General features: G+C 39.3%; 1 protein-coding gene across 5 annotated transcripts in view; it reads left to right on the top strand.

The window, feature by feature from the left end:
* Positions 1–16,102, top strand: part of LOC126249381 (exportin-6-B) — a 381,423-nt gene that overhangs the window by 144,707 nt on the left and 220,614 nt on the right. For all 5 annotated transcript variants that reach the window (XM_049951037.1, XM_049951050.1, XM_049951057.1 and 2 more), the window contains one exon: positions 10,371–10,478. In XM_049951037.1, coding sequence (XP_049806994.1) covers positions 10,371–10,478 — 108 coding nt within the window. The remainder of the gene's footprint in view (positions 1–10,370; positions 10,479–16,102) is intronic.

The following is a 16,102-nucleotide window of genomic DNA, read 5'->3' on the forward strand; positions in this document are numbered from 1 at the left end:
ATACCTTCACTGTGCAATAATTATGGTGATGCTACTGATGACAGTGTCACTAAAGCAGAGTTCCTTGATCAAAGAAGATCAAATAAATATTCCAGAATTTGTATCAACAACAGCTGCCAAGAGGAGTAACTTAAAAGTAGATAGCTTCGGTAAAGCGAACCAGTTTAAGTCACTCAATTAAGTCAAGGCCAAATGGCTCAGAGCACTATGGGACTTAACTTCTGAGGTCATCAGTCTAAGTCAAGGTCAGGTGTCCAGATTATATAACAGTCAGGTTCCTTTCGGAGTATGCTGATACAGTAGCTCCATATTTAGCAATCGTCGAAATATTCATATCTAAAAACTGGAAAGTTACACATGCCACACTAATACCCAAGAAAGGAAACAGGAGTAATCCTCTTGAATTACAGATCCAAACCACTAACGTCGATTTGCAGTAGGATTTTGAAACATATACCTTGAGTTCAGACGTTATGAACTACTTTGAAGAAGACAATTTATTGACAGAAAACCAATATGGATTCAAAAAATACCATTCTTGTGAAACTCAACCAGCTCTTTATTCTCATGAAGTAATGCATCCTATCAATTGATTCCACATACTTAGATTTTCAGAAGGCTTTTGACATCGTTCCTCACAAACGACTTCGAATCAGATTCCGTGGCTGTGGCATATTGTCTCAGTTGTACGACTGTATTTGTAATTTCCTGTCAGGAACACCACAATTTGTAGTAACTGACGGAAAGTCATAGAGTTAAATGGAAGTAATATCTGGCATTCCCCAGCAAAGTGTTATAAACCCTGTGCTCATAAACAATTTAAGAGACAATCTGAGCAGCTCTCTGGGTTTATTTGATGATAATTCTGTAATTTACTGTCTTGTGAAGACGTGTGATGATCAAAATTAATTGCAAAATGATTTGGACTTGATATGTCCATGGTGCAAAAAGTGGAAATTAACTAAATACGAAAAATGTGGAGTCATCCACGTGAGTGCTTAAAGGAATCTACTAAATACATCTACATTATAAATCACAAAAATCTAAAGGCTGGAAATTCAACTAAATACTTAGGGATTACAGTTATTCATAACTTAAATTGGAATGATCACATAGATACTGTTGTGGGGAAATTAACCAAAGACTGCGATTTATTGGCAGAACACACAGAAAATGCAATGGGTCTGGTGTATAGTATAGTGTAGCAGGAGATCCGCATCAGATATGATTAATGGAGGACATTGAAAAAGCTGAAAGAAGAACAGCTCATTTTGTATTAATATGAAGTATGGGGGAAAGTGCCACAGATATGATATGCTAATTGGGGTGGCAATCATTAGAATAAAAGTGTGTCTCATTGTGGAAAGATCTTCTCATGAAATTTCCATCATCAACTTTCTCCCCAGAGTGTGAAAATATTGTGTCAGTGCCAAGTACATAGGGAGAAATGATCATTGTAATAAAATAAGAGAAAGTAGAGCTTGCACAGAAAGATTTTAGTGTTCATTTTTTCCACATGTTGTTAGAGAATGGAATGATAACTGCTTGAAGATGGTTTTATGTACTATACAGGGTGGTCCATTGATCATGACTGGGCCAAATATCTCGCAAAATAAGCATCAAATGAAAAAACTACAAAGATTTAAACTTGTCAACTTGAAGGGGGAAACCAGATGGCACTACGGTTGGCCCGCTGGATGGCGCTGCCATAGTTGCAAACAGATATCAACTGCGTTTATTTAAATAGGACCCCCCATTTTCTATTACATATTCATGTAGTACGTAAAGAAATATAATACCACATTAATGCAATAAGTGCTCAAAATGATGTCCATCAACCTCAATGCATTTGGCAATACGTGTAACGACATTCCTCTCAACAGTGAGTAGTTCGCCTTCCATAGTGTTGGCACATGCATTGAAAATGCGCTGACACATGTTGTCAGGCGTTGTCAGTGGATCACGATAGCAAATATCCTTCAACATTCCCCACAGAAAGAAATCCGGGGACATCAGATCCGGTGAATGTGCGGGCCATGGTATGGTGCTTCGACAACCAATCCACCTGTCATGAAATATGCTATTCAATACCGCTTCAACCGCATGCGAGCTATGTGCTGGACATCCATCATGTTGGAAGTACATCTCTATTCTGTCATACAGTGAAACATCTTGTAGTAACATTGGTAGATCATTACGTAGGAAATCAGCATACATTTTACCATTTAGATTGCCATCGATAAAATGGGGGCCAATTATCCTTCCTCCCATAATGCCGCACCATACATTAACCTGCCAAGGTCACTGATGTTCCACTTGTCACAGCCATCGTGGATTTTCCGTTGCCCAAAAGTGCATATTATGCTGATTTACGTTTCCACTGTTAGTGAATGACGCTTCGTCGCTAAATAGAACGCGTTCAAAAAAAATCTGTTATCATCCCGTAATTTCTCTTGTGCCCAGTGGCAGAACTGTACAAGACGTCCAAAGTTGTCACCATGCAATTCCTGGAGCATAGAAATATGGTACGGGTGCAATCGATGTTGATGTAGCATTCTCAACACCGACATTTTTGAGATTCCTGATTCTCGCGCAATTTTTCTGCTACTGATGTGCGGATTAGCCACAACAGCAGCTAAAACACCTACTTGGGCATCACCATTTGTTGCAGGACGTGGTTGACGTTTCACATGTGGCTGAACACTTCCTGTTTCCTTAAATAACGTAACTATACGGCTAACGGTCCGGACACTTGGATGATGTCGTCCTGGATACCGAGCAGCATACATAGCACATGCCCGTTGGGCATTTTGATCACAATAGCCATACATCAACACAATATCTACCTTTTCCGCAATTGGTAAGTGGTCCATTTTAACACGGGTAATGTATCATGAAGCAAATACCGTCCGTACTGGCTGAATGTTACGTGATACCACGTATTTATATGTTTGTGACTATTACAGCACCATCTATCACAAAGCGAAAAAAGTGATCCCACTAAAACATTCATATTTCTTTACATACTACACGAATATGTAATAAAAAATGCGGGTTCCTATTTAAAAAAAAAAAAACACAGTTGATATCCGTTTGACCTATGGCAGCGCCATCTAGCAGGCCAACCATAGCGCCATCTGGTTTCCCCCTTCAAACTAGACAAGTTTCGTTCTTTGTAGTTTTTTTTGTTTGATGCTTATTTCGTGAGATATTTGGTCCGGTCACTATCAATGGACCACCCTGCATACTAGGGTATTGCAAAGTAATCATGTAGATGTATATGTAGATATGACCACCATTTGCCATATAGGGGCCTGATGGTAGTGGAGAGGACAATCAAAACCAGTTGCAGTTAAATATACCGGGTGATCAAAAAGTCAGTATAAATTTGAAAACTGAATAAATCACAGAATAATGTAGATAGAGAGGTACAAATTGACACACATGCTTGGAATGACATGGGGTTGTTTTAGAACCAAAAAAATACAAAAGTTCAAAAAATGTCTGACGGATGACGCTGGACAGCAAAATGTCAGTGACTGCGCATGACAATCGTGTATAAAAGGAGCTGTAATGAGTGAGAGAATTGCCGCTGCTGGCCTACCTGTATAAGGTGTGAAATTAACAATAAAGAAAAAAAAGAGAAGGAATCAGATGCACCAGAAAAGGCACTTTTAGTGAAGCTGTATTATCAGAATGGGGAATGTGCTAGTTCAGCGTTACGATCCTATCGCCATAGGAAGGGGATTCGAACGGGCAAAGGTCCGTTGACAAATGCAGCTATGACGAGAATGATTTCGAAGTTTGAATCCATGGGTTGTTTAGACGATAGACCCCGTAGTTGCCAACCGAGCACAAGGCGTAATGCTGCTGAGACAGTTCAGGGAGAAATGGAGACTGTAGCGGGTTCGTCTATGCATGGGGGAAGTCAGCGCTCATGCAGTCGCACGTCGCACCAGCATTCCATACACTACTGTTGGTTGGCATTGAGGCATATCCTCAGATGCTATCCGTACAAAATCCATCGGCATCATGAACTGTTACCTGGTGATTTAGTGAAGCAGAGGGCATTTGTGGTGTGGGCGTTTCAAAAGATGGCGGAAGATGACAATTGGTTGAGTAAAGTGTTGTGGATCGCCGAAGCTCATTTCACGCTCTGAGGGTCTGTCAATGCCCACAACTGCAGAATTTGGGCTACCGAAAATCCTAGAACTGTCGTGGAAACGCCATTGCACAACGAGAAAGTCACGGTATGGGTTGAATTTACCACATCTACCATTATTGGGCCTTTTTTCTTCGAGGAAATGCATGAGTCTGGTTTTGTAACTGCTACCATGAATAGTGAGAGGTACACCGATATGTTACAGAATTGCATCATCCCCAGCCTGGCTGATAAACACCTGCTGGAACGTTCGATGTTTATGCAGGATGGCACTCCACCCCATATTTCTAGACGTGTGAAAGATCTCTTGCGCGCGTCGTTTGGTGGTGATCGTGTTCTCAGCCGCCACTTTCATCATGCCTGGCCTCCCAGATCCCCAGACCTCAGTCCGTGCGATTCTTGGCTTTGGGGTTACCTGAAGTTGCAAGTGTATCATGATTAACCGACATCTCTAGGGATGCTTAAAGACAACATCTGACACCAATGCCTCACCATAACTCCGGACATGCTTTACAGTGCTGTTCACAACATTATTCCTCAACTACAGCTATTGTTGAGGAATGATGGTAGACATATTGAGCATTTCCTGTAAAGAACATCATCTTTGCTTTGTCTTACACTGTTATGCTAATTATTGCTATTCTGATCAGATGAAGCACCATCTGTCGGACATTCTTTGAACTGTTGTATTTTTTTGGTTCTAATAAAACCCCATGTCATTCGATGCATGTGTGTCAATTTGTACCTCTCTATCTACATTATTCCGTGATTTATTCAGTTTTCAAATTTATACTGACTTTTTGATCACCCGGTATGATAGATACAGATACACAGCTGATAGTGTCATTAATTACTTCACATGCATGTTTCCGTTGTTTGTGATATGCTGCTGCATGATGCTGTCACTGCACTTGTCAGAGTGGGCTTCATCACAACCATTATCTTGTCAGCCAAGTTGGCCACTGCATCCAAGGGCTTGTGTTTATCTGGGGTGGTAGGTGGCTATTCCGTAATGAACATAACAAGTTATTGGGAACAGTGTCGATGCTCCTCAAGTACGTTAGATACTTCAATGGCTTCTCATCACCGATATCCTCCCAAGTCAAAACTTGCTTGATGAACTCTTCTTGAGATGCTGAGACCACGAATCAATTCTGCCTTCAGTTTCTCATACAAATTAGTTTTAGCTGACATGGATACCACGTCTTCAATCTTTGCAGCATATTGATAGTCTAGTTGACTTACCACAATTGCGCACTTCATAGAATCTGTTGTGATCTCTGCATAATGAAAACTGGCCTCCACTTGCACAAATCACAATGGGGGGTTGCATGGCCAGAAAGGCAGTAGGTGCATGGGAAGTCTGGATACTGACGGTTCTGTGCATTAGCATATCAGTCATGGTAGAAAGCTCTTCCTGTGATGCAGTGCAGTCTAGATCACGTCTGGGTCACCAGTTGTGTGGACTGGCTTCTTTATCTGTCCCCTGACTGCCTAAGTTACATGTGTTGAGGTCTAGCCTGGATGACGTTTGAAATATAAACACTCATACAGGGAATGAACGATCTTTATTGCATGGCACAGGAAACAGAAACTTATTAAGAGTCAGCAGCTTTGGAGATATTTTACAAACATGTAGAATCTTCTCTCGAGATACAAGAATAAGTTCAGTTTAGTGCGTAACCAAGTGACTAAGTAGCTCAGGAATATGAAGTCTATTCAAAAAATTCCAGATCATTCGTAATTTTGCGCCAGTGGTGTGTTGGAGAGAAACGCAGTTGGCATCTCCGCACACACCTGTGTGTAATGTGCAACTGCCGGAAGGTTCATTGTTGCAAGAAAACCTTTACAGGCACACACCAAATGATGCAGGGACTTTACAGTGATGAGAGCTTAAGCCGTACTCAGTGTTACGTATGGTTCACAAGATCTAAAAGTGGCCGGACTGAAGTTAAAAGATGACCCTCATTCAGAATGCGTTTGACATCTACCGATGACTGTCTTGTCAGGACCGTCAACAAAATTGTGCACGCCAATGAAAGACTGGCTGTCAGATTCCAGAAGAATGTAACATTTCAGTTGGATCATTCATGAAATCCTGACACAGAATCTAGGAATGCATTGTGTTGCCACCAAGTTCATCCCACGGCCCATTGGTCGAGACCAGAAAGACCTTCACTTCACAATCTGTGAAGAACTTCACGGCTATCTCACCTTCTGAGTGTGATCATTGACACATGGTGTATCTTGATACTTTTTCCATGGCTTTGAATCTGCAGATGAATTACTGGACACACACATGATGCGCATTTAAACTGCTTATGTTGCTAAGAATCACTGTAACAAACGATATGTAGAACTAATTATTGTTAGCTTTGCTGTCTTAAGCTTACTGCAGTTAATGGAAAAAGAATTTCACACCAGGCATGTTTTGCTTTTATTTACAAAGCATTTTCTGTGTTCACTGGTTTTCCTGCTTCATGTTTATATCCTTTGCACACCATTGCTTTCCCTCTCTTCATTAGCGGAGGTTGACATCCAAAGACAATGTGATTGTATACATATAACTGGCAGTCTTTTTTGCCGTTTTCAGCTTTTTCTTCCGCTGCTTTGGCACTGTACCTCATCTCACTTATGGAACTCGAGTTTCATAAGTGAGGTGAGCAACAGTGCCAATGCCATGGAAGAAAAAGCTTAAAAAACTGCCAGCTATATGTATAAAAAGACGTCTTTAGATGTCAACCTCCGCTGATAAAGAGAGGGGAAGCAGTGGTGTACAAAGGATGTAAACATGAAGCAGGAACACCATTACCACAGAAGATGCTTTGTAAATAAAAGAGAAACATGCTTAGTGTGAAATTCTTCTTCATTAATTGCAGTAAGATTAAGATGGCAAAGCTAACAATAATTAATTTTTAGAGCTGCTGAGAAAGATGGCCATGCAAACGAACATGGTGTTTGTTTAAATCAACAATGTAGCACTATGCTTGTTTTAATTTTATGCTTAACATATGTAATAGATTTAACAGCATTTGAGAAATGCAGTTCGTATTTTTGAGAGTGCAGTAACTCTTCTGTAAAATGGCTTCAAAGTCAGAAATCCTAAGTGTTGTAGTATCTTTTACACCTTCTGAATATATTTTCCATCCTTCTTTTGGATCCAGGCTTTGGACCAGCACTGGCGATATCTTGTTTCTCGGCACACTTTCTGCTTCGAACATACTGTGCATCGATGCATTGGCATACATTTCTTTGAGTTTCCCATCTCAGTGACATTTGGAAAATGTCTCCCAGTAAATATTAGAGGATTCTAGTCTTCAGAGTGCCTTCATCTGCCAGCTTTCCTCTGTTCTTTTGCATAAGCTTCAACAAGCTCTCTTACCAGACACAAATGAAATTCTGCTAGTTGCATTTTTCGTCCTGTTACTACTCTGTGGAGAGCATGGCCATTTAAAATGCACAGATCCAGTACATGGGAAAAGAACTTTTTGTACCACTTGACAGTCTTTCATACATTATTGCACTGAACTCAGCTGCATGTCACAGCAGTCAACAGCATCCATACTCTTGTTGAATTTTTCAACATGTTGTGGTTTCCATAATCTTTCACCTGTCTTCTGTTTGTCTTTTACATCTCAACCATTTCTGCAGTATTACAGCTGGTCAGCCTCCACAATTCTCTTTTGTCACACCATTTCATTGCAAGGATTGTGTCAGTGGACATCAACTATATTTCTCCTTGTTTTAGTTTGTTCTGTAATTTTGGCATGTTGCGTCTGTTTTTGCGAACAGTACCTCATGCATTTGTTCCATGGTTAGGAAGCCAGAGGAATAGGTGTGGGCTTGAATACCAATTATCAACATAGAGCATATGTCCCCTTCCTAAAAATTGTTCTATCAATGTTGCTACTATGTCGCCACTTTTCCCCAGATTGTGGAATTCAGTTTCAGTATTTTTTCTGTGTAAACAATGAAATCCAGGATATAACCCATCTGGCACTCGCAAAGAACAAATGTTTTTATTCCAAACATACTTCTTTTGGAGGGAATGTACTGTTTGAACAATAATTGTCAATGCAGAGCTTTTGGTGTGGATAAAATGTGCTGTGAAATGTTGCGCAAATTTTATCTACAATATACCTAATTTTAAATAAACTGTTTCCTTCATTGCTGACTGAGTTATCACTGAAGTGAATCATTCTTAAAATTAACAGAAAACAGTCACTGGACATAATTTCACTTAAAACAGGAATGTTCAAGAGTATGTCTGAGGACCAATAGTCACTGATTTTCAGCTTTTTCACATGAGTCATTAACATACAAACGACGACGAAGGAATACAGTTCCTCGAAACCTGTTTCTTTGAATCTGGACAAACAAGAATGCTCTGATTCTGGTGTATTTTCTTTAGTATATAAAAAAGTCTGTTGGTTCCATCTGCTACAAATTTCATCAGTTCTTCTGTTAAAAATATCAAAAAATATGATAAAACACTTGAATCTGGCCCTAAACCACACTTGTGTCCAGAAACTGGAGCATCGAACACATGCATAAATGGACGAAAATCACTTTTCTTCCAGTCAACTATGTCACTAAAGTGAGCTCTTTTCACTTGCACTTCACTATGACACTCAGACCCATTAGATTCTGAAAGATACCACTCCCTTGTTGACAGATTTGTTGTTCCAGCTGTTACTTAGAGATTCTTAAAGATTCAGTCGAAGAATAATCACTACCATTGCTGTTGAAAATTTCATTCTCACTGTCTCTTCTATTGAGAATTTTGACAATTTATTCATCTGTACAAACACGTCGGTGTGCCATTTTCTTCTCGAAACGTTGACAGCGTCAACAGTCAGTAAAAGCACAGACGAAAACTGCAACACAAGAACACAGCAGCAAACGCTCATGAGACTTCTACTGTGCCGGCGGACACTGAACAGCTACAAGGTGCTCGGCACGAATATACGACTGGGTACATTAACGTGGCCAGAGGCCTCAGGGGAAGAAGCGGCAGCCCATCACAGAATATCAGGACGCCACAGGTGCCACTACGGTGGCATGCGTAGACACGTTCAGAGTACCAGGCAGGATGACTGGTAGCACATGTAAACACGCTCAGAGCACACAGGGGCAGGTACAAAGGCGTACGTTAACACATTCAGAGCAGTTAAAGGGTTAAGAGAATTGTAACTGGTGATGAGACATAAGTTTATGGTTATGATAGTGAGACCAAGGTTCAGTCTTCACAATGGGTCAGGAAAGGTTCTCCAAAGCCAAAAAAAAGCACACCAGGTCAGTTCAAATGTAAAAGTGAGGCTGATAGTTGTCTTTGAATTTGAAGGGTTAGTTCATCATGAATTCTTGCCACAGGACAGACTGTTAATGCATGGAGGACTTGTTGCAATGCCTGTAAGAAAATGAGAAGGAAACAGCCTGAAATATGGCAAGTCATTCATAGCTCATGCACCACGATAATGCACCCATGTGTTCATCCCTGTTAGTGCATGACTATTGCACAAAAAACGAAATTTTTATTTCTAAAGTTGAAGAACTCGTTAAAAGGATATTTGGAATGATAGATGAGATAAAAGAAAATTCGCAGACTGTGCCTTGCGCAATCCAGCAAGAGGCATACCAAGGCTGCTTCCAGAAGTGGAAATGGTGCTGGGGGCAGTGTATCAGTTATGGAGGAGAGTATTTCGAAGGAGACCACAAACAATAAGTAAAAGGTAAGCATAGAAAAATTTTGTGGACAAAATTCTGGAAGTTTTTGAACAACCCTCGTATACCTCTGAAAAACAATTGTTATCAAGTCCAAAATAAGTATATTCCAATAGAAATGAAAAAGCATCTCTGGCAGCCATGATAGGAATAAACACTCACACACAACATTGCGCGAGGAGGACTGTAATCTCAGTCGCCAAACCTTAATCATGACTAAAATGTGATTAGAGATCTTTCTCCCAGTTCTTAGTAAGTTTACCTTGTATGTATAGTATACAATATGAAGCTGTTCTGGGGCCAAGCATTTAGTTACTCTTTAAATGTGCAGGTGTTGCATACAGTGAAACATCTGTATTTTCACTGTATTCATTCAGGTATGTTTTTGATCTGAAACACAGAAATATTAATCATCTTGCTAGTTTAAGACATTTGTGGTATACCATTGCCAATCGTAATTAAAATTCCTCTTTCATTGACACAGATCTGTTTGAACAAATCGCACAGAAGCAACAACAACATGGTGTTACAGCAACCCCTCCTCCATCACCAACCCATGGGCAGCCCAACTCAACATCACCAGTTCATTCAGGTAATTTAAAACCTGCAGGAGAAAAATTATTTCTATCATCACTCTGTCTTTGGTTTGCATAAGCTTTAATTTTCTGGTATCTGTCAGTGATGTTACTTTCTAAAAGCAGTTAGAGGAATGCATTACAATTATATGATTTGCTTCCACTGTACATAATGGCAAACAAAACAGTATGCCACAATTTTAACTTGATGCTGGGCGTAGTACATAAAAAGCTGTGAATCAGCTGCAGTTGAGGCATTCTTTGGAACAACGACTGAACTAAAATCAAAATCAGTCAGTCTCAGCAGGCAGAGACAGTGGTCTTGCATGTTCAGGGTGTGCTTGTGTGGTGTGTGTGTGTGTGTGTGTGTGTGTGTGTGTGTGTTTTCTACTTAAGTAGAAGGCCTCTTGGCTAAAAGCCCAAATGTGCAGCAGTCTTTTGTTGTGCCAGTCTACAACTCAACGTCTCCTCTATATGGTGAACAGCAATCTGTCCTTTCCATAATATTGTCATTATTCAGTTGTGGATTTTCCATTGTTTGAAATCAGTCAGTAACTCATACACATTATACTGTCACATCATATATTTTAAAACCGCAACATTTCATTTACATTTGACTGAAATTTAATCTGTGTACAAGAGCATGAAATTAATGAAAGAACTATTTTAAATGTTTGTTGCTCTGTGTCTTGATCTCGGTATATTTCAATTAAGTTGTCATTCAGAGAATACTTAAGTTGTTACTTGGTGGAAAGTTCAGACATGTAAGACAGGTTCACTCAAAGTCAAGGTAACCAATTTATATACAGCTGCCAGAGACTGTGGTCGTGTGTGTGTGTTAACTCTCCGGCAGTCTTTTTGTTGTTCAATTGTACTACGCAAATTTTGTTGAAAGTTAGTGAAAATAGAATTCAGTTTATCTCTGAGTGTTATTACTCATATGTGCCAAATGTGATGCTCAAGATGTCTGAATCGGTAGAAATTTTCACCAGTTCTCATTGTTGACAATATTCAGTTCATTCTGAGCCCTCAAAATATTCCTTAAACCACCTGCAAACCTCAGCCTGTGACAAAACACACTCTCGGTTCACCTGCTGTAGTTTTGCAAACATTTCTCTATCAGTGTTTGAGTGTGAAACAAAATTTGGCAGTGCACTGGTGCTCAAAATAACTGTCCTTCATTTTCAGGACTCATCAGGAACATGTAAATCACATACATCTTCCAGAAATATAAAAGTTAAAGGTTTATCCTACAGAAGAGAACATTTAAGTATGTTTAGAAGTATTTTATCCTAGCAGTGTTTTTTACCATCCATGTCCTTCACTGTAAAAACACTGGTCCCAAAGACTGGGAAGGAATATAACAATGACCATTTAAATGAGGATTTTGTCATTTCAAATAGATTTTTCCTAAGAGAGTGACTGCAACAGATTGTACACAAAACCATATTCCATAATGCATTGTAAAAGCAACAGGAAGATCTAGAATGCTGATATGGCCTTATTAAGTAAGTAAGGAAAGAGAACATTGGAAATAATACATTAACCCAGATAACCCTGACGTCCTTCTGGAAGGACGACATCACTCACTGTTGAAATTATTTATTTTTGCGAATAACGCACTGTTGCAACGGGCTGTGACACATTGTTATATGAAGTAGGCAGAGTCAGTTGCGCGCTGCGACAGTTAGTTTGACGCTGTCGTTCATAGTGAGTGAGAAACTGTGTCTTGAAAATAAGGCCAATTTTACCATGGACGAACTGACTGACCTTGTCATTGTTGGGTGTGTATATTTTCTTTCATATTGTGTCAATAATTCTGAAACTTGTCATATAATATCTTAAAGAATTAACCTATATTATTTATGGGTTCATATTACGATTGAAAGTTTTCGTCAGTTGTAATTCAATAATGTTTTCAACCGTCCTTCCAGAATGGCGTCAGGATAATATGTTGTCATTTTGTATTCACACAAAAAAGGTTGTACACTGATGGAACTTTTGGACATGTTAGAATCAAAAGATGAGGGAATACCTAATACTGGTGTGAGTGTAACATTACACCCTCCTCTAAATTCAACTGATGACATAACAGATGAAGATTCGGGTGCTGAAGAAAATCCAAGTGTAGATAAATTACCAGCAAGTCAGCTGAGTGCTACTGCACTTTGTAATTTGGCCATTTTTACCAATGGTAATGCTGTGAATGCACTAAGGAAACAATCCTTTACCTCTTATGTTGTTCCAGGACCCTCCAGCAGTACAAAAACAGCAACAATAACAACAACAACCACAAACAAACGAGCAAGGCTATTGAAGAATAAAGTTTTAAACCTCAAGAAATATAACTGTAAAAGTGGTGAAATAGTTCATCCAACACCTATATGGCCTCTAATGTTCACAGTTGCAATGAAGAAAGGGTGAACACCGCTTGAATATTTCCAACAGTTTTTTGATAACGAAGTGTTTCAAATGATGGTCACTTACACAAATCAGTACGCAGCCAAGAGAAATAGACTAGGTGATTGTTCAGAAGATGAGATGTTGGTGCTTATTGCAATACTTCTACTAAGTGGATACGTAACAGTGTCACGCAGGAAGATGTACTGGCAACCAGATAAAGACAGTCACAACGATCTCGTAACAAATGCCATGTCCAGAGATCGATTTGACTTAATCTTTTCCAATTTGCATTTATGCAACAATGACAATTTAGATAAATCAGACCGTTTTAGGAAAATACGCCCATTACTGTGTATGCTGAATGATAGATTCAAACAATTTGTGCCTCACGTGCGGCATCGTTCTGTCGATGAATGGTCTCATACTTCGGAAGTCACAGGTGCAAACAATTCATAAAAGGGAAACCAATCCAATGCAGATTCAAATTTTGGTGTGGAGGCACAAGTGGGGGATATATTATTTGGCTCAAACCCTACCAAGCAGCTGGCACATGTAGTAAGGATTATGAAACGAAGGGTATGGGGTACGGTGTGGTTAATGACTTATGTTGACCAATTACTTCCACATGTTCCATATCGAATATACTTTGATAACCTCTTTACCAGTGTTGACCTACTACATGACCTAAAAGAGAGGGGCGTGGAAGCAACAGGAACAATAAGAGGAAACAGAGTTAAGAATTGTATTCTATCATCTGTAGATAAAATGATGAAAGAAAATAGAGGATCATATGAAGTTTGTTCTGACTCAGCATCCGGGATTTCCATTGTACGTTGGAATCACAACAATGTTGTTATTACTGTAACCACCAACTTTGGCAGAGTGCAACCACTACACTCTGTAGCAAGATTTTCCAGGGAACAAAGGAAAAGGATTAGTGTGCCTCAACCTAAATTATTACACTCCTACAATACTCATATGGGAGGCATACATTGAGCTGACCAAAATGTATCCCTATATAGATGCTCTATAAGAGGGAAAAAGTGGTATTTCCCGATCATTGCACATTTTATAGACATTGCAGAGCAAAATGCCTGGGATCTTTACAAGCACAATGAAGAACCCATAGATCATCTGACATTTCGTCGTGGAATTGTCACTGCATTTCTTGAAAGTAACAAAAGTATCACTAACAGCAGAGGACGTCCTAGTAAGAGGGCAAAACTAAATTCTAGATTTGATGGAAGAGAACATTATGTTGCTTAATTACCAACGGACAAGATAACAAAAAAGAAGCAGCAGCTGAAATGTCGAAGTTGCCACAAAAAAACTACTACTATGTGCGTAAAATGTGACAAACCACTTCATGTTTGTTGCTTTTTGTCTTATCATACTAGTGCATAAAATATGTGTGTAGGTTTTTTCTTTGTTTTTTGCATTTATTAGCTGTTTTAGCCCATAATTAAAATTTATTTTTATTTATTTGAAAGTATAAAAACCAAAACAAGTTAACTGTGCAATGTCATATACTTTAAAAACATGTTCCCTTATTGTTCTGATGTCTTTCAGGAAGGACGCGCATTTTTGGAAATACTAAATAAAAATAAATACTCAAAATTGTTTTTACTGTCGTCCTTACAACCTTGTGAATGAATGTAGATCAGATATAAATCAATTTTGAAAAACAAATAATTCAGGACTATCTGGGTTAAGGAAAAAGCTGGCAAATAAAGTAAAATCTCCAAGATTTATCTAAACTAAGTTTGCCCTACATAAAATTTCATGGAGGCATAGTCAACATTCAACCATGTTGCAGATGGGAAATTCTACCGTTGCTTCTATAAAAAGTAATAAAATTGCCCAGTGCCTGTAAAATGTTGTAATGAAAGATTTTTGAAAAAGTAACATGAAACTTAGCTTCATACCTAGGACTGGTTACATTGTAATACATAAATAACAGGGGTTTTTGAGCTGTACAAGACCTCAAACTTTGATGCTTGCAGCGCGTGGGAATGCTTATCACATCTACTTCTCAATGTCTTCAGACATAATAATATGGAACAAGTCAGGTTACAGTTCTTCAAACCATCAACAAAGATTACCTACTGAATGACTACGATGATCCAGTTACAAACTACTTCTATGATATAGTGTTGCACCCATAGATGACCAACACTAAATTAGAGCTAGAAGCAGGACATACTGAAAAAAGTTTGACACTCACCTTGCCAATGGTGGCATTCATATGGGCATCGCAGTCTTTGGCACTTGCGGTTCCAGACATTGGAAGTCAACACAGTGGTGTGCACACATGAAGTCCAGCCTATATTTAACAGTGTCAGATTGACAACACACAACAGTTTGATGAAGCAGGATTGCCTGTTTGGCCATGTAAATAAGGCATGTTCACCATGTGTTGCGGTCTGTCACTCCTGTGTAATAGCATAAGTTGTTGTTGTTGTGGTCTTCAGTCCTGAGACTGGTTTGATGCAGCTCTCCATGCTACTCTGTCCTGTGCAAGCTTCTTCATCTCCCAGTACCTACTGCAACCTACATCCTTCTGAATCTGCTTAGTGTATTGATCTCTTGGTCTCCCTCTACGATTTTTACCCTCCACGCTGCCCTCCAATGCTAAATTTGTGATCCCTTGATGCCTTAAAACATGTCCTACCAACCGATCCCTTCTTCTAGTCAAGTTGTGCCACAAACTTCTCTTCTCCCCAATCCTATTCAATACCTCCTCATTAGTTACGTGATCTACCCACCTTATCTTCAGCATTCTTCTGTAGCACCACATTTCGAAAGCTTCTATTCTCTTCTTGTCCAAACTGGTTATCGTCCATGTTTCACTTCCATACATGGCTACACTCCATACAAATATTTTTAGAAACGACTTCCTGACACTTAAATCAATACTCGATGTTAACAAATTTCTCTTCTTCAGAAACGATTTCCTTGCCATTGCCAGTCTACATTTTATATCCTCTCTACTTCGACCATCATCAGTTATTTTACTCCCTAAATAGCAAAACTCCTTTACTACTTTAAGTGTCTCATTTCCTAATCTAATCCCCTCAGCATCACCCGATTTAATTTGACTACATTCCATTATCCTCGTTTTGCTTTTGTTGATATTCATCTTATATCCTCCTTTCAAGACACTGTCCATTCCGTTCAACTGCTCTTCCAAGTCCTTTGCTGTCTCTGACAGAATTACAATGTCATCGGCGAACCTCAA

Source organism: Schistocerca nitens, chromosome 1, assembly GCF_023898315.1.
Source record: "Schistocerca nitens isolate TAMUIC-IGC-003100 chromosome 1, iqSchNite1.1, whole genome shotgun sequence".
NCBI classification, from domain to species: Eukaryota; Metazoa; Arthropoda; class Insecta; order Orthoptera; family Acrididae; genus Schistocerca; species Schistocerca nitens.